The sequence below is a fragment of the Dendrobates tinctorius genome, unplaced genomic scaffold, assembly GCF_039654945.1.
Source record: "Dendrobates tinctorius isolate UK_male_01 unplaced genomic scaffold, ASM3965494v1 ptg000396l, whole genome shotgun sequence".
Classification (NCBI taxonomy): Eukaryota; Metazoa; Chordata; class Amphibia; order Anura; family Dendrobatidae; genus Dendrobates; species Dendrobates tinctorius.
Genome location: NW_027362062.1, coordinates 2370630 through 2398043, shown reverse-complemented (window position 1 = coordinate 2398043; position 27414 = coordinate 2370630). Strand labels below are relative to the sequence as shown.

The 27414-nt window shown below is 40.5% G+C and overlaps 1 protein-coding gene across 2 annotated transcripts in view; it reads right to left on the bottom strand.

Moving 5' to 3' along the window:
* Positions 1–339: 339 nt before the first annotated feature.
* PODN (podocan) overlaps positions 340–27414 on the bottom strand; it is a 47732-nt gene continuing 20657 nt past the window's right edge. The window contains exons 2-11 of one of the 2 annotated variants that reach the window (XM_073563715.1): positions 23742–24015; positions 23472–23565; positions 23158–23222; positions 15990–16099; positions 10426–10582; positions 7473–7588; positions 4693–5350; positions 3075–3223; positions 2834–2992; positions 340–1684 (exon numbers count right to left, since the gene is read on the bottom strand). In XM_073563715.1, the coding sequence (XP_073419816.1) occupies positions 2851–2992; positions 3075–3223; positions 4693–5350; positions 7473–7588; positions 10426–10582; positions 15990–16099; positions 23158–23222; positions 23472–23565; positions 23742–24011 (1761 nt within the window). In that variant the 5' untranslated portion in view covers positions 24012–24015 and the 3' untranslated portion in view covers positions 340–1684; positions 2834–2850. The remainder of the gene's footprint in view (positions 1685–2833; positions 2993–3074; positions 3224–4692; positions 5351–7472; positions 7589–10425; positions 10583–15989; positions 16100–23157; positions 23223–23471; positions 23566–23741; positions 24016–27414) is intronic. The other variant, XM_073563714.1, reaches the window with a different exon arrangement.

Here is a 27414-nt window from a genome sequence, read left to right as displayed (position 1 = left end):
AACTTTATTTTACAAACTTTGTCCGCTATAAAGTGTCCATGGAAAACAGAGTTAGTTTACAATCAGATGGTTCCTGTCCTAAAGCCATGTCATGCTAGTAGTGTCTCATCCTCTCGGTGCAGGTCATTCGAGGCTAACCAGAAAACTACTGTATATCTTATATGTAACAGAATATTCCATCAAGTGATAAAAAATATATATATTCCGAATATCAAGACCCAAAAAATGCATGAAATATAGCACAGATTGCTTAAAAGCATATTTCGGGTATATATGCAGGAGATATGTATCCAGGTTACAGTATCTAAGCATAAAACATAAAAAAATCAAAAACAAGCGTTTGAGAATCAGTCTGATTTATTATAACACTTTAGACATATCATAGAACCATTTGGGAAATGTTTATTTTTCATGATCAGTATTTCTGTATTATAAAAGAGGCTCTATCTTGCGCATTGGGACAGAATCCAGACGATTAGTTGTAATTTATGCAATTTCACTTTTAATACTGTTGCTTGTATCGAATCCACAGGACAACTCAACCTTTAACACGTGAGATATTCTGTCCCAAGAGATGACGCAACAATTGTCTTTACGCAACGCATTAGCGCAATTACGCATAAGACTATGTATGATACCTTAATTTTCAGCATGATCACTACATACATATATGCTTCACTAAAAAAAAGAAATTAACAGGTTGTTTAAAGACGTATTCCAATTCAAACGAGGAAACTTTCGCACAAGACCTACCCGACTTCCTTCCCTGTTTGCTGTCAATTGTATCATTTTTTTTTTTTTTAATATGGACCCGTAAATTTGTATGTCACAACCATTAAAAAAAAAGTGATTCCCATCACTGTTCTGGAACATTTGATCATATACTGCACCGAAATTTTTTGCTTCCACTGCACCGTCTTGTTTCTGCTTCATTCTCAGTTATGTCATATTAGCCTATCCTAAAGCAAGATAAGTGAAGTTACCGCCCCTGCGGATCCTATATCCTGCTTTCCTAAGCAGAGTATCACAGATTAAAAAAAATAATAATAATATATCTCTTGCATTTTTTAGACATTATAGTTCAGGTGTGGAAACAATGACAATGTATACATTACATATATTACAGGGTGAAGATCACAGCATAGATCTTTTAGAAAAATGCTCAAAAAGGAAAAGAAACTCAACAATTTATACATTATTGATGATGACACATTTAACTGAGCAAATTCAAAAATGCAGACAGTTATAATTTGTGATCCTGGAATTTCACCCTAATACAAAGTCTATAAATATTTTTTGCACATATCGTAAAATTGACCAATACATGTAAAGACTTTCATTAGAATGATGCTAGCTATAAAAATAATTTATGTTGTCCGTATTAGTAACAGGACGTTACCTGATTTTGCCTGTCCAGGAGATCTACTGATTTATCAATAAAATATAAAAATATAACAAAAGCCAGCTTTTGCGGGGTCCATGGAAGACATTTCACTCATGTTGACTGAATTGGAGTCTTCTTTATTTTATTTCTTTTTTTTGAAGGAGGAATCCACAATGCTCAGCAAAGCTAGACGAGAGGAGGTCACGGAATGTAGATCCTAAAAACAGGAAAGTTGTACGTTAGGCAGGGTCCAATTTTTCTGCTTTACGGTTGGAGCTGGGGGTCCTTCTGCCATCTTACCTTGTGAGCGGAAAATAAAATAGAATTCTGTCAGACAGTTTTATTTTTTTGCATTGTGCTCATTTAGATTGAAAACTAGAATCTATCACTATGTGCCGAAAAATGAACGTTGATTGAGGCAGAGCTGTAACAAAATATTAAAATTTGAGAGTCCCCAGTGATTGATACCTTTTAATGACTAACTGAAAAGATGGTAACAGATAGCAAGCTTTCGAGACTACTCAGGTCTGTTCATCGGGCATATGCCTGATGAAGAGACCTGAGTAGTCTCGAAAACTTGCTATCTGTTATCTTTTCAGTTAGTCATTAAAAGGTATCAATCACTGGGGACTCTCAAATTTTACTATTTTTCTATCTACTGGCTAACATGGTATAAAGATATATTTTTCCTGAATTGAGCTGTAACAAGGAAAAATGGGGCCCAGAAGCCAAAAATTAAATGGAGCCTAACTTCCCCATGGTCTCATCTGCAAGTATGTTATAAAGGTTTATTAAAAAATGTTAATACTGTCATCATCTACATTTCACAACATGCCAAATTGAAACATCCCTGCCCAGGTCCCTTTTCTCCCATTTTTCTAATTATAGATCAGCCAATCCAGGTACATATCTCTTCTTTGATTGTATCCTGATGCAGACAGGTAGTTCCGGATCCCGCCACGGTCCCTTTCCCTACCCCCAATTTTGTTTTAAATTTCTTCTCTTTCTTTTTCCTTTTTTCCTTTTCTATTATTTAAAAATATGTTATTAATATTGCAAATTATTTGTGGATGAGGGTCTGTTGCTACCCCTCTCCCCTTTCTTACCTCTGACATTATGCACCCCTTTTTTTTCTGCTTAGATTACATTTCTTTCTTTTTGAGTATATTTATTTTACTCACTTATATAGCACCATCATATTCCAGCAGTGCTTTACAGACCTCATCATCATCACTGCTCCCATCAGTGTGTCTATAACCCCTTGCAGATGTTGTCCTTGATGGGATTTGAAACCAGGTCCCCAACAATGCAAGTTAACAGTGCTAACCACTGAGCCACCATGTGTTTAATGTCTGCCTCTGTTTCTTATGATTCTTTACTTTACTGTCATCCTTCTTTGGAAGCCTAATAATTCTTTGAAATTGAAGAAAAATTAATACTGATACTTACCGCAATTATTTTTGGTCTTAATCATCTTTTTCTGTTTCTTCTTCCTTTTGTTTCTTGGTGACCTTGAAAGTGAGATTGCTCTCAATGTCTAAGACTTGTAATTTCTCCAGACCCTCGAAGGCAGACTCCATCACTGACTGCGGAGTTAGCGCATTGAACCTAGCAAAGAAGATTTACTTAGGAAACCCATTATTAAGTGACATCTACGGTATTTAAGAAAGTAGACTCTACATTGTCTTACCGGAGAAAAATTCCCTTTAGGTTTGGTGTGGACTGAAACGCACTGTCAGGGATGGTAGAGATCTTGTTACTCTGAAGATACAGATACTCAAGACTCTCGGGAAGGTCCGGAGGGACATAAGACAGTAGGTTTCCTGACAAGTCGAGTAGCTGAAAGGAGACGACACACTTTACTTAATGACCAAGTAAACTTTTACTATCAGATTAGCACTGGTAGACCTACTGTAATGTTCTGGAGGGATTATTTGACATTTCAAGGGCATATATACCATATGGGCAAACCTAGCATGGAGCTTATGTCAAGATTGATGGTTGGTCCCGTCTTCTTAACTTCTATGTGTCAAGAACTTGTGCAGGATTCACCTCTAGACTACATTACTAGCAAATAAGAGAGTAAGAAGTTGCCCAAAGGGTCACTCTTTCCATGGTAGCAAAGCCCGGCACCATATTCCAATTTACAAAAACCTGTTGTCTTCTCTGTAGACCACTGCCATGTAAAGGTTCTATGTTTGCAGTGAATGTCAGAGGTATGTATCTAGGATGACTTCTGACGTACTGTATATCTCCGATGGAAGTCCCCTATGTATATCTCGGCACCTGTTGACTTCCATTAATAAAATAAAAATACCGATTAGCATACATTTTTTTGCCATATAACTATGTATTGAATGTCACAGTGTATACATATGCGATGCTTGCATATGCACCCTCAGTATGTTTTTCCAGCACATATGCCCAGTGTGAACTGCAAACCAGTGTAAATACAGCCTAGTGTTGTTTTCACCAAAGTGGCTTGGATAGTGACTTGTCATTAAAGGGATTTTCTTGGTGCAGAATACTAACAGTCTTTTATTAAGAAAGGCCATCAACATTAGATGGAGGTCTCACTCTTGGGATTCCGAGAGCACTGCATCATTCTTAATGTTCCGTCGACCCATTGAAGTGAATGTGACAACTGACAACCAGAGGTGGACATACTATTGGAACAACCTATGCAGCCGCTCAAAGACCTTAGAGGTAAGGGGGCCACATCTACCTCTAAAGCAGGTGGAAGTGTACATTATGATGAGCTGAGGGGCTCTTATAATTTTCTTACACAGTTGCCCTCGTCTGTCTGTGACCACCACTGGTGACAGCTAAGTCTACAGTTTGCAGCACAATGTCAACATTGTAGAGGTTGTAGACTATAAATATTTAAGTAACAGAAAATCCCTTTCATTGAGGGAGGTTTTAGCAGGAAGAACAACCTCTGAAATTGGCTCAAATCAGTTACCGTGCTCCATCATGGCACTGCCACACATTGGTCGCCATCCATATTTTCTCTTTTGGAGAGCTTACTTTTTGGAAAAACTATTATTAAAGGGATTCTGTCAGCACAGAATGACTGTTCAAACCAAGGACAGGTGCTCGGTGCACCCTTGGCATGGCCAAACATTTCAGTGCACCTTCTCACCTACTTGTTTTCCAATCTCTGACCTTTTTGGCTCTATAAAGTCAGTGCTGTCAATCAAAGAAGAGGAAGGGTAGAGATAGATTGAAAAGATGTAGTTGATTCCTTCAGTCATTTTGTGCTGACAGACTCCCTCTAAACAACTTCTACAAACTTTTGAGGACCTCACCTGGAGGCTAGTGAGCTCTACCCAGGCCCCGGTGTAGATGGAGCTGATTTTGAGTTTATTGTTTTTCATATACAGTTCTTTCAGCTTTGACATCCCAGTTAACGTGTCTTGTGGTATTGAGCTAATTTCATTATCATTCAGTCTCAGAATTTCCAAATTTTTGGGTAGTCCATGTGGCACAGATCTCAAATAGTTGCCGGATAACTCCAAGGTCTTGAGGAGCCTCAGTTTGCGGAAGGCATCTTTATGTACCGCACTACTTAATATTTTGTTGTATCTCAGGTTCAAGTCCTCCAGGAGATAAGTAGTGGCAAAATCATCCTTAGAGATACCAGTGATCTGATTGTGAAGGAGCATAAGTGTCTTCACTCTCCGTGGAAGTCCGGCCGGTATCTTCTCCAACAAGTTGTTGTACATATGAAGAGTATGTAATTTCTTTAAACCAAGAAAAGCTGTTGGATGGATGCCTCGAGCTTTCAGCTTGTTGTTATGAAGCAGGAGATACTCCAGGTTTCTAATCTGGGTCAAAACATTATTAGAGATATTTCTGATCAAATTTTTTTCCAGATGAAGTATGACAATGTTACGCGGTAGCCCACTGGGAATGTGTGTCAGGTTATTGCTTGAGAGGTCCAGGTACTCCAATCTGTTTAGGTTCCTGGAGTGATAAGAATAACAGTAGTGATAAATAATAAACTCAAAAGTGGAGGAAAATTAGAGGAATGTCAAGATTATCCTAAAATGTCTCCAAGACATAAACAACTTTTTGACTAGAAATGTAATAAATCTACCTATATACGAACCAAATCTACCTGGAGGCTCCTGGAAAAAGAAGAGACCATCTAGACTCTTGGAAGAGCCGTCAGATATTGTATGTGTTGCCAAAACATCCAGGAAAGCATCGCTGCTGGAAGGTTTCTTGTGTTTAATGCTGAGATGCTCTGTTTCGAAAGGGAACTTGACATCTGATTCATGCTGTCCAAACAGTCCAAACTGCGGGCAACGTGAATCGGAACCATCTCTGAAACTCCGAGAAAATATAGTTAGAAGATCTGCCTCCAGAGACAAGACATGACCGTCTCTTCCGGTTGATTGTCAGAGCTAGCAAGAGACCTGTCAATCACCTAGAGCGGCGCTGGGAAAAGCCATTGGGAGGAAGTGATGGACTAGTCCAGTCTCCCGACTTTAGTCCTTCGCCAAATCTTTAAATACTGGGAAGCGCTGGAGCGTTTCAGAGAAAAATATACGAGGTGGTAATATGATATTGTTGACGTACTCCATTTCTATATCATTGAGGTATATTCTATCTAGGACTATTTATTTTTGTCATACTATCTGTGATTCCATTAACATTATCTATAGGCTTACAACTGGATATTGCTATTATTTCATGGTCTAACCTTCAATTGCTTTTTTAGTGAATATCATGGTTAGACTAGGGGTTATCACCATAACACAATTTTTAAGGGTCAACCTCTCCAGCTTAGGTAGTGGCTAATAAACGTTAGGGTCCAACAGCAACTTTGTAGGTGCCTAGCCCTCCCATTTTCCTTTTTCTTGCTTCCCTTTCATATATGTATAGTATTTTGTGTTTTTTCTAGGTGTTTTTAATAAGTAAAATTAAATGAAGATGTATAAAAAATTTTAAAGGGTTACATTTTCTATTCCCTCGACTTCGTTTGGATACCCTTATATTGTTTATTCATTCTTTCTCTGAATTTTTCTTCTTTTAGGTCTCTCAAATAGCAATCAAAAAGAGCGGCGCTGGGAAAGACTGGCCAGAGGCGGAGATGGACCGGTGTCACCTCAGGCTATGGTTCTCCAACAGATCTTTAAATACTGTGTAACGCTTGAGCATTTTGGAGAAAAATTTAGCTGCCAGCATACGTGCCGTCAGGCTCTAATTCATGTTGCCTGCGGATTGTTCAACATGAATCAGGCGACAAGTTCCCTTTAATTAGAGACCAAGTGTAAAACTACACAATCAGGGGGCGAGTAAAGAGAATGGGAAATGGTTGTGATTTAGAAAAAGGGACTTGGTCATGGTAAAATATTTCACAATTGGCAACTTCCTAGGTATTGAGCCTCAAAATTTGGTAACTATACCATATGACTCTCTAACTTGTGTACATGTACAGTTACACATTAAAGAAGTCAAACAATACAGATATGTAACATTCTACTAGTTGTGCTGCAAGGGGGTGAAGAGATAGTAGTCAGAGATAGTAGTCACACTGAGGTCATGGTCCCTGAGGAAGTCCAAAGGTTCCTCTGACACATAAAAAGATACCAGAATTGTAAAAGCCACATGGTAGATGCCAGAAACTTCTGTGGCTTATCTCCTCTGAAAACAAAAGGATTAAAAATTGATATTCAACATGTCCGATCCTCTTCTCTTTCCGAATGAACATCGGCGAAACATCATATACACATCAAGTGGATATCCGATCCCGCTGAATTCAGCAGGTTCAGCCAATGTGTTTGACCACCTTTATATAGAATTTTTTGTTTCTGCTGAATCAATAGTTTATATTATATAGTTACATAGTGATAAAAAAATCTATGTCCATTAGGTTCAATGGATGGATGGCAGAGGACTCTCAATGAAAAGGAGGGAGTATAAGTACACACATAATGCATGACCCAATCTGTCTTAAAGAGATTATTTTCCAAGAGTCGTCAAACAGTAGGATCAATAATGTTTCTATGTTTCTGAATAATCTTAAACACAATAATGGTTTTTTTTCCCCAGCCTGGATCTCATATGAAAATTCACTTACATAAATGTCTCATTATTCATGCCTTCATTGGAAAGGAAGTTGTTTTGTAGGTAAAGTTCACGCAAACCCAAGAGGTGGCTAAACGCTCCTACAGGAATCTTCTCCAACCTGTTGTTCTGTGAAAATAAATACGGTACATTCTTATACCCAGAAAGAATGGAAGATCGGTAGCTACAGCTTAGCAAGAAGAGCGAAAAGCGGGATTCCGACCCAGACCTTAATGGCACTTTTGGTGCTTGAGGAAACGAGTTCTCGGGAATCATTCAAACAATGCATGGGATCATCAATTGTCTATGAAGATCAATGTTCCTTACATGTTTTTACCATGAGGCATCTGCCCTGATGAGAGTGTGAGAGGAGGATTTATATTTTATCTACCCTGATTTCATTTTAGTTTCTTTCTACATGTATTTCTTTCCTTCCAAGATGGAGTCCATGATCAGATAAGGGGTCTCAGGAATGTCTTTGTGTAAAGACACAGGTCTAAGGGGTAAGGTTTCGCCTTGTGGAAAGTGACATACCAGCTCTGGCTTGACCAGCCAGAGCTGGTATGTCACTCTCCACAAGGCGAAACCTTACCCCTTAGACCTCAGTCCAGAGCCTCTCACCTAGCCAAATCAGTTCTCATACTTTGCACTGATGAGGGCCAATAGCCCTAAACACCATGTCTGCAAATTGAGATTCTGATTTGGCTTTTATCCTAAGTCATATTACAAGACTCGTTAAAGGGTTGATTGTGACTTGTAGGATCGCTACTACCAACAGGTAGCGCTATAGAGTTCAAGTCCTCTTCCTCTCTGAAGAGGCAATTTGCAAGTAAAGACACAGAAATCAGAGAAAAGAACCTTAGGGGGGCTAGTATGCCACCTTGACCACAAGCTGGGTGTCAGTAGTGATAACTTAGCCAATTAGAAGAAGTATGTATTCTGATGCCAGCACATATTTAGAGATAAGCTCAGTCAATTATATAGTTACATGCATGAATACTAATAACCTATATAAAGACTGACTGGATGATGCAATAAAGAGTTCTATTCTGATACTAAGAGTGTCAGTGTGGTTCTATGTCTTTGTACATGTGCTTGGATTTTACAATTTAATTTGGAGCAGCCACGTCTCAGAACATCCCACAATACGTGGTGACAACAAGAGCATGCTCACTGAATACTTCAATACAATTAAAAGAAAAAAATATTGTAAAAAAATAGATTTAACATAAAAGCCTTCCGTAATTTAAATTAGGTAGTTTTCCAGTGGCACAGTCCCTTCACTACCTTGTGGTGGTGCTACGGAAAATCCAGCACTTAATGCCAGGTTTGCCTACGGATGACTTTTTTCAAGGTTGTTCCTAGAACAAAAACTGGCGCCAGGTCTTTCTGCTGTTGGAAGGTCACCAGAACCTGGCGGCAGGTGGTTAATTTTGCTGCAGCGCCACGACAGGTGAAAGTAAATATTGCATTATGCCTATGAAATGAAAAGGTTATGTGCTAGGATTTCTAGATAAATAGAGGCAATCCTTTTACTAATTGAATAAAGCCCCCTTCACACATAGCAAGATCGCTAGCGATATCGCTAAAGCGTCACCGATTTTTTCATGCAACAGCGATATTGCTAGCGATCTCGCTACATGTGACACTTACCTACGACCCGACTCCCCACTGGATATCGCTGATCGCGTGAGATCGTCCTGGTCCATTTCTCGTGGCCGGCTTCCTGCTGGCACCTACGAGCGACTCCATGGACGCGGGCGGAAGACGTCACCCTCACTGCGTGTGACAGGTAAGTGACGACCGCCGACCGCTGCTGCATCGCTGTGAGATCTGCCTGTGTGGCAGCTCACTAGCGACCATTTAGCGATGCACCAGCGATCCTGACCGGGTCGTATCGTTGTCGGGATCGCTGGTGCATCGCTAAATGTAACGGGACCTTAAGGTAACACATCAAAGCCCTCCTCTTTAATTTATCAGCTCTCAATGCCCTAAAAGGGTATATAAAATGAGTTCTCTTAGCCAGACAACCCTTTTTAAATGGAATCTGTCAGTACAAAATGACTGTTCAAACCAAGCACAGGTGCTCGGTGCACCCTTGGCGTGTCTGAGCAGTTCAGTTCACCTTCCCATATACATGTTTTCCATCTATAGAAGGGGGTTTGGGTCAAATTAAGGCATCAAACCTACAAAAAAAAATCCAAAGCGTATATATCTAATAACCTAAAAAAATGCCAAAAAAAGTTTACCAAAAAATTGGACATAAATAAGGTTCAGTACAGTATATAGAAAATCAGAAAGAAAAAAATTTGTACACAAGAACCAAGTGATGTGTACACAAGTATAAAAAATACCAAATTTTATTAACAAACTCAAAAGACAAACAAGATGATTAAAAAAGAGGGAAACCAGAAAAAAATGGCAAAGGAAACCCACCACATGTTATACAGAGGCACTACATAAAAATAGGCTAATATACCTACACATGATGTTACGTCAAAAACGACAAGGATCACAGTGCCTGGTATTAAACCTTGCATATATACAGACGTAAAACAATCCAAAAGAAATAAGTCACAGTAGTACAAAAATGACCTCTGGTGGGTGCCAGTGCCTGCCCCACCCATCCATCTATGTCCACCCTTTTTTGTCTCCTGTAAAACCAGAGCTGTCAATCAAGGAGCAGATGGTGGAGATTGATTTAAAACAATTAGGTGGGAAGGTGCAATGAACTGCTCGGCTACCACCAAGGATGCACCGAGCGCCTGTGCTTGGTGTGAAAAGTCATTTTATGCTGATAAAGTCTATTTAAACTTGCATGTGTTTTTTGGGGGTTTTTTTGTACCTAGTTTCTCTATCGCAGTCTTTTGAGTTGGGAACAAAACAAAAATAGAAAGTGTGCAGTCTGTACGAATAGTCACAATAAGTCTTCCGATGTTTTACGGATGTCAGATGGTTTCTGATACCTTCATGTGAAGTTTGTACAGCGCGGAAGGCAGGTGCTTGGGAACGTGTCTCAGGAAGTTGCTGGACATTATGAGGATCTCTACATTGTCAGACTGGTTGAACATGTTGTCCGGTAGTCCGGCATCTGTCAGCTTATTATTGTGCAGATACACAGACCTGATGAGAGAAAAGACCGTCCATTATACTGCGTCCAGCATCATCACAAGTACGAGATTAGGCTTTCTACTTTATGTATATTTTTTCTTACATCTCAAACTTTATAGATCATCATTTCTGATCATATTATACACCAGCCGCAAGGGGAGTCACAGGTAGAACTCATATCATGGGAAGGGTATTGCAGGGTTGATGTTCTGCAGGGGTGTAACTAAAGGGGATGCCTAAGGGACATCATTACATATAGTATACTTGTGACATCACTGCTTATTGTCTTGTGCTGTGACATCATTGTGTTTATTATACCATAGTATGCAGAAAATTAAGCATTTCGCTCCGAAAATGATTGCAATTACATATGTTTTGTTATACACATGTTTATTTCCTTTGTGTAAAGGAACACACAAAAAAAAACAGCAAAAAAAGAAAATTGAACACAATTTCACACAAAACTTCAAAAAATGGGCCAGAAAAAATTGTTGGCACCCTCAGCTTAATATTTGGTTGCACGCCTTTTGGAATAAATACCTGCAATCAATTGCTTCCTATAACCATCAACAAGCTTCTTACACCTCTCAACTGGAATTTTGGAAGGCTTCAGGTCTCTCATATGTGAAGGTGACTTCTCCCAGCAGCAATTTTAAGTTCTCTACACAGGTGTCCAATAGGATTTAGATCCGGACTCATTGCTGACACTTCATAACACTCCAGTGCTTTGCTTCCATACATTTCTGGGGGGTTTCTTGAAGTATGTTTGGGGTCATTGTCCTGCTGGAAGACCTGTGACCTATGATGCAAACCCAGCTTTCTGACACTGGGCACTACATTGCAATCAAAAATCCTTTGGTAATCTTCAAATTTTATGATGCCTTGCACACAGTCAAGGCACTCAGTGCCAAAGGCAGCAAATCAACCACAAAATATCTTTGAACCCCCACCATATTTGACTGTAGGTACTGTGTTCTTTTCTTTGTAGGCCTCATTCCGTTTTCGGTAAACAGTAGAATGATGTGCTTCACCAAAAAGCTCTATCTTGGATGCATCTGTCCACTGGACGCTTTCCCAAAAGGATTTTGGCTTACTCACATACATTTGGCAAAATGCAGACTAGCTTTTCTATGTTTTTGTGTGAGCATTGGGTTTCTCCTGGGTCTCCTGCCATAGCGTTTCATTTCATTTAAATGTTGATGAATAGTTTGTGCTGACACTGATGCACCCTGAGCCTGCAGGACAGCTTGAATTTCTTTGGAAGTTGATTGGGGCTGCTTATCCACCATCCGTACTAATCTGCGTTGCAACCTATCATGAATTTTTCTCTGCCATCCACATCCAGGGAGATTAGCTACATTGTCATGGCTTTCTAAACTTCTCTGGAGATGGACTTGTAACTTTGAGATTGTTGATATTTTTTCAAAAATTTTGGTTCTAAAGTCCTCAGACAGTTCTCTTCTCCTCTTTCTGTTCTCCATGTTTAGAGTGGCACACACAATACAATAATTGGAGTCAACTTCTCCCCTTTTTATCTGGTTTCAGGTGTGATTTTCATATTGCCCACACCTGTTACTTGCCACAGGTGAGTTTGATTGAGCATCGCATGCTTGAAACAAAATTGTTTACCCACAATTTTCGAAAAGTGTTAACAATTTTGTCCTGACCTTTTGGGGGGATTTTGTGTGAAATTATATCCAATTTTCTTTTCTCTGTTTTTTTTTTTGTGATGTTCCAGTACACACAAAGTAAACAAATATGTGTATAACAAAACATGCATAATTGCAATAATTTTCTGTGAGAAAAACTTAATTTTCTGAAACAATTTCAAGGGTGTCAACACTTTCGGCCATGACTATAATAATACTTGTAATTTCTTTGTACTGTGACATCACTGTGTTTATTATACTTTCAACAAAAATTTTTCCTTGTACTGTGACATCGCTATATTTGTTCTACTTATTTTGTGATGTCACTGTGTTTATTATATTTGTGAGATCACAGTTTATTATCCTGTGAAGTGACATCACTGTATTTGTTCTACTTACTTAGTGACATCACTGTTTATTATACTTACAGTGGGGAAAAAAAGTATTTAGTCAGTCAGCAATAGTGCAAGTTCCACCACTTAAAAAGATGAGAGGCGTCTGTAATTTACATCATAGGTAGACCTCAACTATGGGAGACAAACTGAGAAAAAAAAATCCAGAAAATCACATTGTCTGTTTTTTTTCATTTTATTTGCATATTATGGTGGAAAATAAGTATTTGGTCAGAAAAAAGCAATCAAGATTTCTGGCTCTCACAGACCTGTAACTTCTTCTTTAAGAGTCTCCTCTTTCCTCCACTCATTACCTGTAGTAATGGCACCTGTTTAAACTTGTTATCAGTATAAAAAGACACCTGTGCACACCCTCAAACAGTCTGACTCCAAACTCCACTATGGTGAAGACCAAAGAGCTGTCAAAGGACACCAGAAACAAAATTGTAGCCCTGCACCAGGCTGGGAAGACTGAATCTGCAATAGCCAACCAGCTTGGAGTGAAGAAATCAACTGTGGGAGCAATAATTAGAAAATGGAAGACATACAAGACCACTGATAATCTCCCTCGATCTGGTGCTCCACGCAAAATCCCACCCCGTGGGGTCAGAATGATCACAAGAACGGTGAGCAAAAATCCCAGAACCACGCGGGGGGGGGGGACCTAGTGAATGAACTGCAGAGAGCTGGGACCAATGTAACAAGGCCTACCATAAGTAACACACTACGCCACCATGGACTCAGATCCTGCAGTGCCAGACGTGTCTCACTGCTTAAGCCTGTACATGTCCGGGCCCGTCTGAAGTTTGCTAGAGAGCATTTGGATGATCCAGAGGAGTTTTGGGAGAATGTCCTATGGTCTGATGAAACCAAACTGGAACTGTTTGGTAGAAACACAACTTGTCGTGTTTGGAGGAAAAAGAATACTGAGTTGCATCCATCAAACACCATACCTACTGTAAAGCATGGTGGTGGAAACATCATGCTTTGGGGCTGTTTCTCTGCAAAGGGGCCAGGACGACTGATCCGGGTACATGAAAGAATGAATGGGGCCATGTATCGTGAGATTTTGAGTGCAAACCTCCTTCCATCAGCAAGGGCATTGAAGATGAAACGTGGCTGGGTCTTTCGACATGACAATGATCCAAAGCACACTGCCAGGGCAACGAAGGAGTGGCTTCGTAAGAAGCATTTCAAGGTCCTGGAGTGGCCTAGCCAGTCTCCAGATCTCAACCCTATAGAAAACCTTTGGAGGGAGTTGAAAGTCCGTGTTGCCAAGCGAAAAGCCAAAAACATCACTGCTCTAGAGGAGATCTGCATGGAGGAATGGGCCAACATACCAACAACAGTGTGTGGCAACCTTGTGAAGACTTACAGAAAACGTTTGACCTCTGTCATTGCCAACAAAGGATATATCACAAAGTATTGAGATGAAATTTTGTTTCTGACCAAATACTTATTTTCCACCATAATATGCAAATAAAATGAAAAAAAACAGACAATGTGATTTTCTGGATTTTTTTTTCTCAGTTTGTCTCCCATAGTTGAGGTCTACCTATGATGTAAATTACAGACGCCTCTCATCTTTTTAAGTGGTGGAACTTGCACTATTGCTGACTGACTAAATACTTTTTTTCCCCACTGTATGTACTGTGACATCACTGTGTTTATTATACTTGTGACATCACTGTTTATTATCATGTGCTGTGACATCACTGTTTATTATCCTGTGCTGTGACATTACTGTTTATTATCCTGTGCTGTGACATTACTGTTTATTATCCTGTGCTGTGACATCACTGTTTGTTCTACTTGTATTGTAACATCAATGTACATAATATTAATAATAATAATCTTTATTTATATTGTGCCAGCATATTCGACAGCACTTTACAATTCGATTTGTACTGTTTCATGACTGTTTTTGATTATTCTACTTGTATTGTGACCATGAAGTGACAATATTTTTGTGCTGGCCCCATGTAGTGACATCACAGCAGTATGATCATCAGTGGCTCCAGACCTTGCAGTTTCACCTTGTTGGCTCAATGGTTCCTCTGCCAAATAAGAGGATGTCAGTATTATAAATTAAGTAAAGTTATGGGGTCCTAGTTACTGATTCTGCATCAAGGAGTAACAATTTGTCATTGTTCTTGCTTTTCTTTGCCAACATTTAAGAGGAAAGGAAACACCAATATTTTTTAGTTCAAAGTCCAATTTTTTCATTTTTTTTTGTGTGAAAACAATTGAAAACAGCTTAGTAACTTACTTATTTTTATATGAGATGGGATGTTTCTTATTATGCACTTTTCACCATATGTTTTCAGTGCATTTAAGGGAACTGAATGGTAATGACAAAAAGAGGACGGCGCGAAGAAAAGCTTGTGTCCGGCTACCTATGCATAGTCTGTGCAGGAAAGTTTATATTGGGTCAGTTACTGAAAAGAAAACTTATGCAGGATTCTATTTCCAGAAGGTAACTCAATCCTCTGGAAGTTACTGGTGCTCTGTGAAAGAGTTAATATTTCATATAGGAATTGGAAGGAGGACAAAACATTATTATGGGAGGCTAATAGATAACATATTTTCATATGGAGTGCAATAGAAAACCCAGCTCAGAATTCAGCCAGTGAAATTAACTGGTTGCAATGGCAGCCTTAAAAATCTTTAATGGCATGACGGTTCATATAAGCTAACCGGTGGGGGGTCCTACAGCTGGATCCCCCTAAATCCTAAAAAAAAAAAAAAATCCTCTGTGCGATAAAAGTGAGTTGCAGAAACCTGTGAGATGCTATTAATATAAGTGAGAATTCTAAAAAAACAAAAAACTACTACAAGTGGTAAATGTCATATCTTTTATTAAAGGAAACCTTTCAGCTTTGAGCTCTATGTACGTATTGATATATATGGTGGGTTTGTCGGAAAAGATTTATTTTTTCGTTCAAAACGCCTACTCATTCGGGATTTAGAGACAAGTGGGAGGTCCGAATAACTGTCAATCATTGATAAGACTGCCCCCTGGACTCCTAATCCTAGGATGAGCAGGGCTTTCAATTAATAAGTTATACTGAATCTTTACCCACAAAATCTGTATATCATTCTGCTCAGCTCCTCCTAGTCTATAACATGCTCTTTACAGATCAGATAGGACAAGAAGAACCCTTTAAATCAGATGTATGATTTGTGACACTTCCATAGGGAGAGATCGTCCAGGCTTTGGTAGCTTCAATTTATTTTACACTGGGACCTGGCAATATTTCCTAGAGATTTTTTTTTCTACTCAAAGAAATGGAATTTTGCATTTCAGTATAATAAGCAGCATGGGTACAACTGTAAATTCTAATACATCAATACCACGTGATGTTCTGATAATCTCACCGTAGATTTGGCTTATGTCCAAATGTCATTCCATAGATTTTAGTTATATAATTGGCGGCAAAGTCTGCGCTTATAAGAGAGCTCGGGAGGAACCTTGGTGCCAGAGTTAGCTACAAATGACAACAGATTAGAGTTAGAGCTTCATCTTTCACAGTGCCAAGTATGACAGTATCATGTAGCCTCCCTGAACAATGTTTTACAAGGTATATAGATATCTAAGCTAATTTACTTAATCTGTGCAGATTCTTATTATGATTTATATTATATTCTTATCCAGCAGTGAAATATAAATATAGCAACTTTTTACGTTATAATGTTCTGGTACATACAGATAGTGTTTATCTGTACTGTATATACCAATACAATATGCCTGTAAAGAAGAAGAATATTTCATTTACATTAAAAGGAAGGAAAATTTTTTTAAAAAATTTAATTAATATCAGTGTAATATCAGTGTATCCTGTAGCTCAATGTTTCTGCCTTTCCCACTACAGATCCTGAGATTGAAGCCCTGACAATGACAAGCTAAAAAAAAAAAAAACGAAAAAAAACCCAAAGAATCTATTAACGGCATGTGAAATTTTCATGTGAACTTAGAGGGGGAATTTTCACTGGAAGATACACATGTACTCTGATTTCTTTAAGTGCCTTAGCCTCTTCCCCATGGGCACCATGCAAACAGCCTGCCCCCGACATGGACACTAGGTTTGTGCAAGCATGCATGTGCTCTTTTTTTAAGGGCAAAGAAGAGTAAGCCATGGCCAAACAGCTTTAGAGGCCTTTTATTTTGGCAGATAATTTTTTTTTTTCTTCGGACATTGAAATACAACATGGCCAATCCTTCTTTGACGTAAACAAAACCAAAGAAAAAACAAAATGAACATATACTGTGTAGTAAGTAATTATTAATAGTACATATAAATAACATTGGGTACTTAGTTAACACTATTTTGATCAAAAAAGCCTAAAAGCCATCCCACTGCAACAAGGTGTGCATAATTGGGACGGTCCTATCTATTGTATTAAATCTTCACCTTGTCTCCGCCGACCTCAATATAGATAAGGGCAGAGCAGGACGCAGGACTGACTGCTCAGACACCTGCCCATGGGAAGCTATATAGATGAAATGCCTAGCTCAGAAAGGGGGCCAGGCCCCCGTTTGTACAGAGTACAAGAAACTACAGCAAAACCAAAGAAATGAGCCGGAGCATAATCAGTGACCTGTTCTGCCCTTATCTATATTGATGTCGGCTGACACAAGATGAAGTTTTAATACTAGAGATAGGATAGTACTGTCCCGACTGGGTACACCTTGTCGAGGAGGGATGGCTTTTATGCTTTTTTGTATCAAAATAGTGTTAACTCAGTATCTTATGTTATTTATATGTACTAGTGCGATTCACTTACTACAGGGTATATGCTCATTTTTTACGATATGTCTGCTAAATGGCCCTGGTGTCAATGTACTTCTACACATTGCACATATACCAACTTATGCTCCGTCTCATTTCTTTGGTTTTCATTCGTTAACCCAACAATATCTGGAGGGGGAGTATCGAAAGGCCCCATACTCATAAGATAGCTATCCGTTCCCATTTGTTATGGTCGGATATGGCTGACTTTGCACTGGGCACCTTAATTTGTTAGTTCGTTAATGGCTTCTGGGTAGTAAAGGGGAAGGGCTGTTGGGCCCCATGTGTATCTTTGCTATTTAGATATACGGATAGGACAGAATGTAGGATGAAAATATATATTCAAGGTAGACAAAATAAAAAAAGTCTAAAGCTATCCTATTACCATGTTCATATCTGTTACAGAAGGTGTATGCCTCACAATGAGTTATGTCCTTTATTGGCCGTTTCATACATATATAGTGTAGGTGAAGGAAAAAACAATTAGTATTCCTACAGAACCATTTGAGTTAATAGGCTAAAAGTGGAATCAAATCCTCACACTGTCTGTGCTTACAAGCTGTAAAGTAAGTGACAAATCCCTGACGCAGCCCAGATAATCTTGAACTCAATCCGGACCCTATTATCAGCCAAACAAAATACAGGTTGGAAGAAAGATACGTTGGATGGAGTCAGAGAAACACAGCTCAACATGTTATCTGGCCACGATCTCTGGATTAGGAGGGTGCCAAACCCCTGCACTCTGCGTTAGTGAAAACCTCCCACACTTGGGCCTCCGCAGATCCTATCTCTAAGCCAAAAAACCTTTCCCCATGCCACACACATAAAAGGTATGAATCCAAAACCCTAATGAAGGAGACAAATTTTTAAGAAAAGTAGAAAAATCTTGTATTATGTATTAAATACAATGTGTTACTGGCAAAATAGCCTCAAACCTGGTCATAGCCTGCCCCACAGGTGGTCATAGACTGCCCCACAACTGGTCATAGACTGCTCCACAGCTGGTCATAGACTGCCCCACAGCTGGTCATAGACTGCTCCACAGCTGGTCATAGACCACTCCACAGCTGGTCATAGACTGCCCCACAGCTGGTCATAGACTGCCCCAGAGCTGGTCATAGACTGCCCCACAGCTGGTCATAGACTGCTCCACAGCAGGTCATAGACTGCCCCAGAGCTGGTCATTGACTGCCCCACAGCTGGTCATAGACTGCTCAACAGCTGGTCATAGACCGCCCCACAGCTGGTCAAAGACTGCCCCACAGCTGGTCATAGACTGCCCCACAGCTAGTCATAGACTGCCCCACAGCTGGTCATAGACCACCCCACAGCTGGTCATAGACTGGCCCACAGCTGGTCATAGACTTCCCCACAGCTGGTCATAGACAGCCCCACAGCTGGTCATAGACCGCCCCACAGCTGGTCAAAGACTGCTCAACAGCTGGTCATAGACCGCCCCACAGCTGGTCAAAGACTGCCCCACAGCTGGTCATAGACTGCCCCACAGCTGGTCATAGACTGCTCCACAGCTGGTCATAGACCGCCCCACAGCTGGTCATAGACCGCCCCACAACTGGTCATAAACTGCTCAACAGCTGGTCATAGAACGCCCCATAGCTGGTCATACACTGCCTCACAGCTGGTCATAGACTGCTCCACAGCTGGTCATAGACTGCTCCACAGCTGGTCATAGACCGCCCCACAGCTGGTCATAGACCGCCCCACAACTGGTCATAAACTGCTCAACAGCTGGTCATACACTGCCCCACAGCTGGTCATAGACTTCCCCACAGCTGGTCATAGAATGCCCCATAGCTGGTCAAAGACTAGCCCACAGCTGGTCATAGACTGCCCCACAGCTGGTCATAGACTGCTCCACAGCTGGTCATAGACCGCTCCACAGCTGGTCAAAGACTGCCCCACAGCTGGTCATAGACTGCCTCACAGCTGGTGAAAGACCACTCCACAGCTGGTCATAGGCCACCCCACAGCTGGTCATAGACTGCCCCATAGCTGGTCATAGACTGCCCCACAGCTGGTCATAGACCGCCCCACAGCCGGTCAAAGACTGCTCAACAGCTGATCATAGACCACCCCACAGCTGGTCAAAGACTGCCCCACAGCTGGTCATAGACCGCCCCACAGCTGGTCATAGACCGTCCCACAGGTGGTCAAAGATCGCCCACAGCTGGTCATAGACTGCTCAAAAGCTGGTCATAGACTGCCCAACAGCAGGTCATAGACCGCCCCTCAGCTGGTCAAAGACTGCCCCACAGCTGGTCATAGACCGCCCCACAGCTGGTCATAGACCGCCCCTCAGCTGGTCAAAGACTGCCCCACAGCTGGTCATAGACCGCCCCACAGCTGGTCATAGACCGCCCCACAGCTGGTCATAGACCACTCCACAGCTGGTCATAGACCGCCCCTCAGCTGGTCAAAGACTGCCTCACAGCTGGTCTTAGACCAACCCACAGCTGGTCATAGACCGCCCACAGCTGGTCATAGACCACTCCACAGCTGGTCTTAGACCACCCCACAGCTGGTCATAGACCGCCCCATAGCTGGTCATACACTGCCTCACGGCTGGTCATAGACTGCCCCACAGCTGGTCATAGACCACCCCACATATAAAAATATAAAAAAAATTAAAAAAATATAAAAGTTCATTTCACCCCCCTTTCGCCCCATTCAAAATAAAACAATAAAAAAATCAAACATACACATATTTGTTATCACCGCGTTCAGAATTGCAATCAATAAAAAAAAATATTAACCTGATCGCTAAACGGCGTAGTGAGAAGAAAAGTCAAAACGCCAGAATTAAATTTTTTTGGTTGCTGCGACTTTGCATTAAAATGCAATAACGGGTGATCAAAAGATCGCATCTGCACCAAAATGGTATCATTAAAAACATCAGCTCGGCACACAAAAAATAAACTCTCACCCAACCCGAAACCATGGAAAATTGAGATGCTAGGGGTATCAGAAAATTCCGCAATTTTTTAATATTTTTTAACAAAGTTTGGAATTTTTTTTCACCACTTAGATAAAAAAAGAACCTAGACATGTTTGGTGTCTATGAACTCATGATGACCTGGAGAATCATAATGGCAGGTCAGTTTTAGCATTCAGTGAACCTAGTAAAAAGCCTAACAAAAAAACAAGTGTGGGATTGCACTTTTTTGCAATTTCACCGCACTTGGAATTTTTTTCCTGTTTTCTAGTACTCGACATGGTAAAACCGATGGTGTAGTTCAAAAGTACAACTATATATGATATACAGTATATGATAAATGTATCCATAGGGCTTTGTTGGTGGGAAAAAGTGTCCTTAAAATATTAATATTGTTTTCCATCTGTATTGGAACACAGTGTTAAGGGCTAGCAATGTTCTGTGGAATATGTTGGCGCCATATAAATAACATGATGATTAACACTTAAAATCCCATATACCTTGTGCATACAGTTTGTTACAATGGCATCCTCTAAGCGATGAATGTCATACACTGGAGCCTCCCATCAAGAAAACCTCTGACATAAAGCTTGAAAGCTCAGAAGCCTAGATGGAAGAACGTTCTTAACAAAAGGCTCTCTACATTTATGGAAATTTGACCTTCCAATAATTAAATTAATTGTGAGTATGAATGATATGCATGAGATTCAGTAACAGAAACATACAGCTGGCTTTGGGAGTAGTAGGATAAAAAAAGTTTGGAAACCTTGGATTAGAAGTCATGAGAAAATCTGGCAAGGACTGGAAAACTTGAAGCTATATTCGGATTTAATGCCAGGCTCAGATAACAGACAAAATAAATCCTGATTTTCCATATAAAGTGGAATTGTGTTAAGTTAACACTAAAGCGCACCTGTCGTTTCTGGTGACTTTATGTGCGTGTAGATGTTCCCTTCATTTATCACTAGATTATCTCTAATTTTCAGTTGTCTCTGAGCTAGTGGGTGGAGGCTGTCTTTTGTAGACAGCACACACGGACATGAGGGACTCCTGCTCTCCTATGTAGCACAAGATCAGAAGCAGCAGCAGCATGAATGAGCTCTGAAGCTTATCTCACCCCAGAGCTGAATTCACAACAACATTACTCAGTAATGACACAGCATTACTGAGCAATGTTGCTGTGAGTTCAGCTCTGTAGTGAAATAAAGGTCGTATTAGAAAGCAGCAACCACCATATGTGTGCTTGTCTGTGCCTCCCTCTCTGTCTTTGCTTTTCCCTCCTATTAACCCCTCTTCACCTCCCCATGGACTTCAATAACCAGCTATGTAATTGGATTAGCTGACTATTTTTCAGAGTGAATGATGAGCTGAAGAGGCAGAATAGGTTGTTCATAAGTGGAGAAAGAAGCCTATGTGTCTCATAAGATATATTGAAAAGTTTGTATACTATAGTTTTATGAAAACTTTTATCTCTATCATATGAGTTTTCCCCACAGAAGACGTTTATGGCCAGTTGGGTTGATAAAGCCAATTCTATTAACCACAATTTTCCATTTTGTTCTACAATCTCAATTAATGGAAATTATTAGAGGAACCACAATGCTTTTGCTTGCCATTTGCCTGAGTCTTGGCTAAGAAAATAGAAAAGTCATCTACATAACCAATGGACTAAGCCAAGACTTGTCCCAAATAGGTTAGTAAGTTAATGTTCCTAACCGCACGGACGGTCCATAACCGCTCGTGATTTAGGGCCGTCACATTCTGATGTTCTCTCATTGTTTCCTTTAAGCTTCCAAGAACATTGCTGGTGCCAATCCTGGATTGTCGCAGTGTCAGGGTTATAGAAATGTAATGGAGCAAAATCCCAGCCAGCTCTCATGGACAACAGCCCAGTATTTGTACTTACTACAAATGTCAGCCCAGGGCCAGGATAAGCTTCTCCTTATGTCTCTTGGTCTTGGACATGTTAGTCGCTCGTTTCTCTAAAAAAGTTTTATTTAGTTCTTATTACTAACTCTTTCCAGCAAGTTTAGAGAGAGCGCAGCCCATAAAAAAAAATTCTTTCTTGGGTGGTAAACTACCAATGAGTGTAATGGAGGATAAAAAAGTGGGATGCCGTGAGACAACTTGAATGGAGGGATTTTTCTCAAACATAAGTATGGGTGCAATTATTATGCGTAACAACAAGCGTTCCTCGGAGCACTTATCAGGCTGCAGTGCCGATCAACCAAAAATAAGAAAAATGCTCATTCGTCAGGTGAAATGATCTTTTATCTTGATTAAAAGATCATTGTTCTCGGCAGCACATTCTCATTTGTAAGCAGGACCTGTGTTGCCGAGAAATCTATGAGCCCGGCCTGCCTGCCTCTCTGTCTAAAAAGGATGCTTAACGATCAAAAATTGGCACTTGTCTAACTAGTATAAACCCAACTTCAGATCTTGCACTGTAGCCTGTAGGTGAATACACAGTTATGAAGCCTTCAGAGCTGAACTCTGGCAGCATCGCTTGTTTTTTTCAAGTGTCTGTACCGATCTTGCTTTGATAATCTACTCTATGATCTTTACATCTGACACTACACAATAATCAACTAAACAAATCTGTTGACTTTCCAACTACTAGCAGAGTTGTGAATACAGCTCCGGAGTATAAAAATCAGTACAATATGAATGATGCAATGCATTTACAAAGTGACTTAATTTTTTTTTTTATATAAATTGTATATTGAATCCTGTAAAATGTTAAGCAAGAGCAACCCGGTTAAAATCTATGGCAAATTACGAGAAGTTTTATCGTTGGCCTTACCTTATTATTTGCTAGGTATAGATAATTTAGATGTTCCATCTGTTCAAAGAGATCATCTGGAAGTCCTAGGAGGAAAACAATAGGGGAAATTTTGTACGTCAAACTTTTATGTTTGTCACCGATATGTTACATGACACCGTAAAGGTAGGGAGCGCCAGAATAAATTACCGTATACACAGACATTATTATCTGTGTGTTGATTTATTTAGAGGGCACCAAATTGGTTGGCCTTTCCTTCTGAAATAATGGGGCCTCAGATGATTTTTCTCTAAGATGTATGGGGAATCCTTAGTTGTAGGTGTTACTATTCTCACCTCTTGACGTAAGTCGATTGTTTTGTAAGTTCAGGGTTTCCAGTCTGTGAAGTCGGATCAGATCTTCCGGAGGAATTTCTTCTATCCGGTTATTCTATGGTAATTGAAAAAAAAAAACCAACTGGTTAGCTCATAATAAATTTGGAGGACACAACATACGATTCATGCGGAAATAATTTGTGGTTCCCCCTTCCATCATACAATCTATAGCCATGTTTGACTCTTTTATCCTAATTAAATGAGCATTTCCCCCAAAATCTTAGTCCAGACCTGCAATGAAAGGTGGTTTGTATATTCGGGAAGGTCAACAGGAAACTCCTTGAGATCCACTCCAGCACAGTTCACAACCCCTTCTAGGGTGCAGTCACAGTCAGTAGGACACTCTGATGGCGCCGAAGTCACAAAGGTAAAGATCTCCTCTTCATCCTCCTCCTCCTCTTCTTCTTCTTCTTCTTCTTCTTCCTCCTCGTCTTGTCCTCGTACTCCATGTGAGAAGATCAACAGGAGCGCGAAGAGAAAAGCCAAACTACTGAGACGCATTGCACTGCAGAAAATAAAGCAGAACGCTAGATTTTGTGCTTTTTTAGGGTTGGAGTTAAATGAAAATATTGCTAGGGAATTATCATTGCTAATTCACTACGAATGCACACTATAGTCCTGTCGAGCTAATATAAGGTGATTTTGGGGGGGTTGATTTATGGTGCATATATATGGTACCATATAATAGAGCTATGCTTCCCTACTCCAATGATCTTGAAGGGTCGAATATCTCAATACTATGGCATACTATGGCATCCATTACCACGTAGTGCAACTTTTTAGATGATAAATTCCTTATGAAGATAGTAAAGAAGCTCTACTTGCCTCCAAATGAAATCAGAGATGTTTGGTGGTACAGTAGAGCCTGGTACACCACCTTGGGTGTGGTATTACTGCACCATACAAGGGATGCACAATTGCACATGCATAATAAACATGAGCTTTTAGGAAATCTTTGTATAAAACAAGACTCCATAGTATGAAATTAGATTCCTTATTTCGTCATGGAAGAAGAATTGATTTGTCTGGGTTGTATCTGAGCTCTTGTGTTTCAAAAGATCTCAAAGCGTACCTGGCTGTAAAAGAAGACATCAATATTATAAATGACACAGGAGATTTAAGTAGGGTCGATGATCCTACCACTGATTCTCTAGTTGTCCTCCTGTGGACCTTTTTTTTTTTTTAATCAGATAAATTTTTATTTATGGTAACAATTACATCATATACATGACATCAAGCAATTGTTCACATATAAACATGTTTTTATAAACAAAAACAAAAACAAAACTCCTCCCTCCCTTTTCCCCCCCATCCCCCCTCCAAGATCCCTTCAGTGCCTTCCCCGTTCCTCGTCCAGTACTCTTTCCAACATCCATATATAGTTATGTAATGTGAATATCTTCCATATCCCAATACGTCCCTCCCACCCCTCTAACTCCATTCTACCCATGGCTGCCATATCTTGTGAAACACCTCAAGTTTATTTCTCTTAGTGTAAATACTTTTTTCCAATGAAATTATATGCTCCGCCTGCGCAAGAAAGTCCCGTCTAGTCGGAGGCTCCTCTCTGATCCAAAACCGGGCAATCAATTTCCTTGCTATGAACAACAGTCTAGCAATCGCCAGTTTGACCATAGCCGCCGCTGCCAATTCTTCCACAAAGCCTAAAATACAGATCAAAGGGTCTCTGGGGATTACACATTTATATATCCATTCGATCCGATTCAGTACAACTGTCCAGTATGTAGACAATCTAGGGCAACACCACAACATGTGCATCATATCTGCCCGTTCCTGCGAACACCGTGGACAATCGGAATCAGACCTCAAACCCATCTTGAACAGTCTATCAGGAGTTCTGTAAGCTCTATGAATTACGTACAGCTGAGACATCCTCCCAGGTTCGCTCATAGAAATCTTAGGCACATATTCTAAAATAGATTCCCATCTATCATCACTTATTTCTCCCATTTCAGCCTCCCATTTCACTCTAGCCTTGATGGGATGACTGACTAGAAATGTAAATAATAAATCTCTATACACTTCTGAGATTGCCCCCTTCGTCTCGCTGTTCCCCAAAATGGAGGCCAGCGTGACATCAATCTGGACCTCAACAGGCCTCCTCCGACATTGCGACCGATACGCATGCTGAATTCTTTTATAATGATACATATTTGAGTGTGGAAGCTGGAACTCTGATTGTAGCTCCATGAATGATTTAAGTCTCCCCTGACCCACAAGCTGACCCATCCATCTGATTCCTGCCTCTCTCCAAAGCCCAAATCCCTCCATTCGCTGGAATTCTTGTAAATTTATGTTATCCCACACTGGAGAGTATTTAGTAAGGCCCGTGACACCCCTAATCTGTTTAACTTTCTCCCATACCTTATGAATAAGGAGAACCGTAGGAAACCTAGAGCCAAATTTTAAAACTGCCCCCCTTCCAGGCTCTCTCCCAAAGGCCATTTCCCAAACAGCTTTCTCAAACTACTGGGCGATTGTTCCTGTCCCGTCTCCTCCCCCCATCCTCCCATATGTTGACATTGTGCTGCTAAAAAATATACCCAGGGATTAGGAAGTGCCACCCCCCCGTCCTCTTTCGGCCTCTGCAACGTTTCTTGTTTAAACCGTGGGCTTTCCCCCCCCCATATTAGGTCGCCGAACATCGATTTAATTTTACAGAACCTACTCTGTGGGATCCAAATTGGAGAATTATGCAGTACATACAGCAGCTGCGGCATCACAATCATTTTTAAAAGATTCACCCTTCCAATCACCGAAAGATGTAATTTATTCCACGCCGAAATCTTGGAACGAACTTTTTGTAGCAGAGGGCTTAAATTAAGTTCTTCAAAACTACTCAAAGGGAGGGCGATCTGTATCCCCAGATATTTAAATCTCGAAACTACTCTCAATTTCGGTGATATTCCAACCTCCCCAATATCTCCATCTACTGTATCAATGGGCATGATGCACGATTTATCCCAGTTAATTTTGAGTCCAGAAAATTCTCCGAATTCCTCAATTAATGCCATCGCATTATCCAAGTTCTCCCCCCGAGTCCCCCAGGTATAGCAGAATATCATCAGTGTACAGAGACACCTTCTCCTCCTTCCTTCCATAAACAAATCCCTTTATCTCCTGTGTATCCCTTATTTTAATAGCTAGGGGTTCCACGGCGATGGCAAACAGCAACGGAGATAATGGGCATCCCTGTCTCGTACCCCTATATAGTGAGAAACTATCAGATAATTTATTGTTTACTCTGATTTTTGCCGTCGGAGAGGAATACAGCAACCCCACCCAAGACATAAACCTAGGCCCGAACCCAAAGCCCAACAGGACCGACCACAAGTACTTCCATTCTACACAGTCAAAAGCCTTATGGGCATCCAAAGACACTACCACTCTTTTTCCAGCATTATCGGCCGGAATTTGCATATTTAAATATAATCTTCTTAGATTGATTGCTGTAGATTTATTGGGCATAAAACCCGATTGATCTGGGTGAATTATTTTAGCCACCACACGGGTCAACCTGTTGGCCAAGGCCTTTGCCAATATCTTAATATCTGTCGTAAGAAGTGAAATCAGTCTGTAGGACTCCGGATCCAAAGGGTCTCTATCGGCCTTAGGAATGACCACAACAATGGCCTCTCTCATAGAAGTAGGCAGCTGTCCCCTCTCCAACGACTCATCAAATACCTTCACCAATTTAGTTATTACTTCTTCATTTAGTATTTTATAGACCTCTGTTGGAATACCATCTGCCCCTGGGGCCTTATTACCCGCCATGTCCGCCAATGCCACCCTCAACTCCTCTGCCGTAAGCGGCCTATCCATCCACTCTGTATCTTCATCCCCCAATCTAGGAAGCTCAATCGTCCCCAAATAACTGTCCATC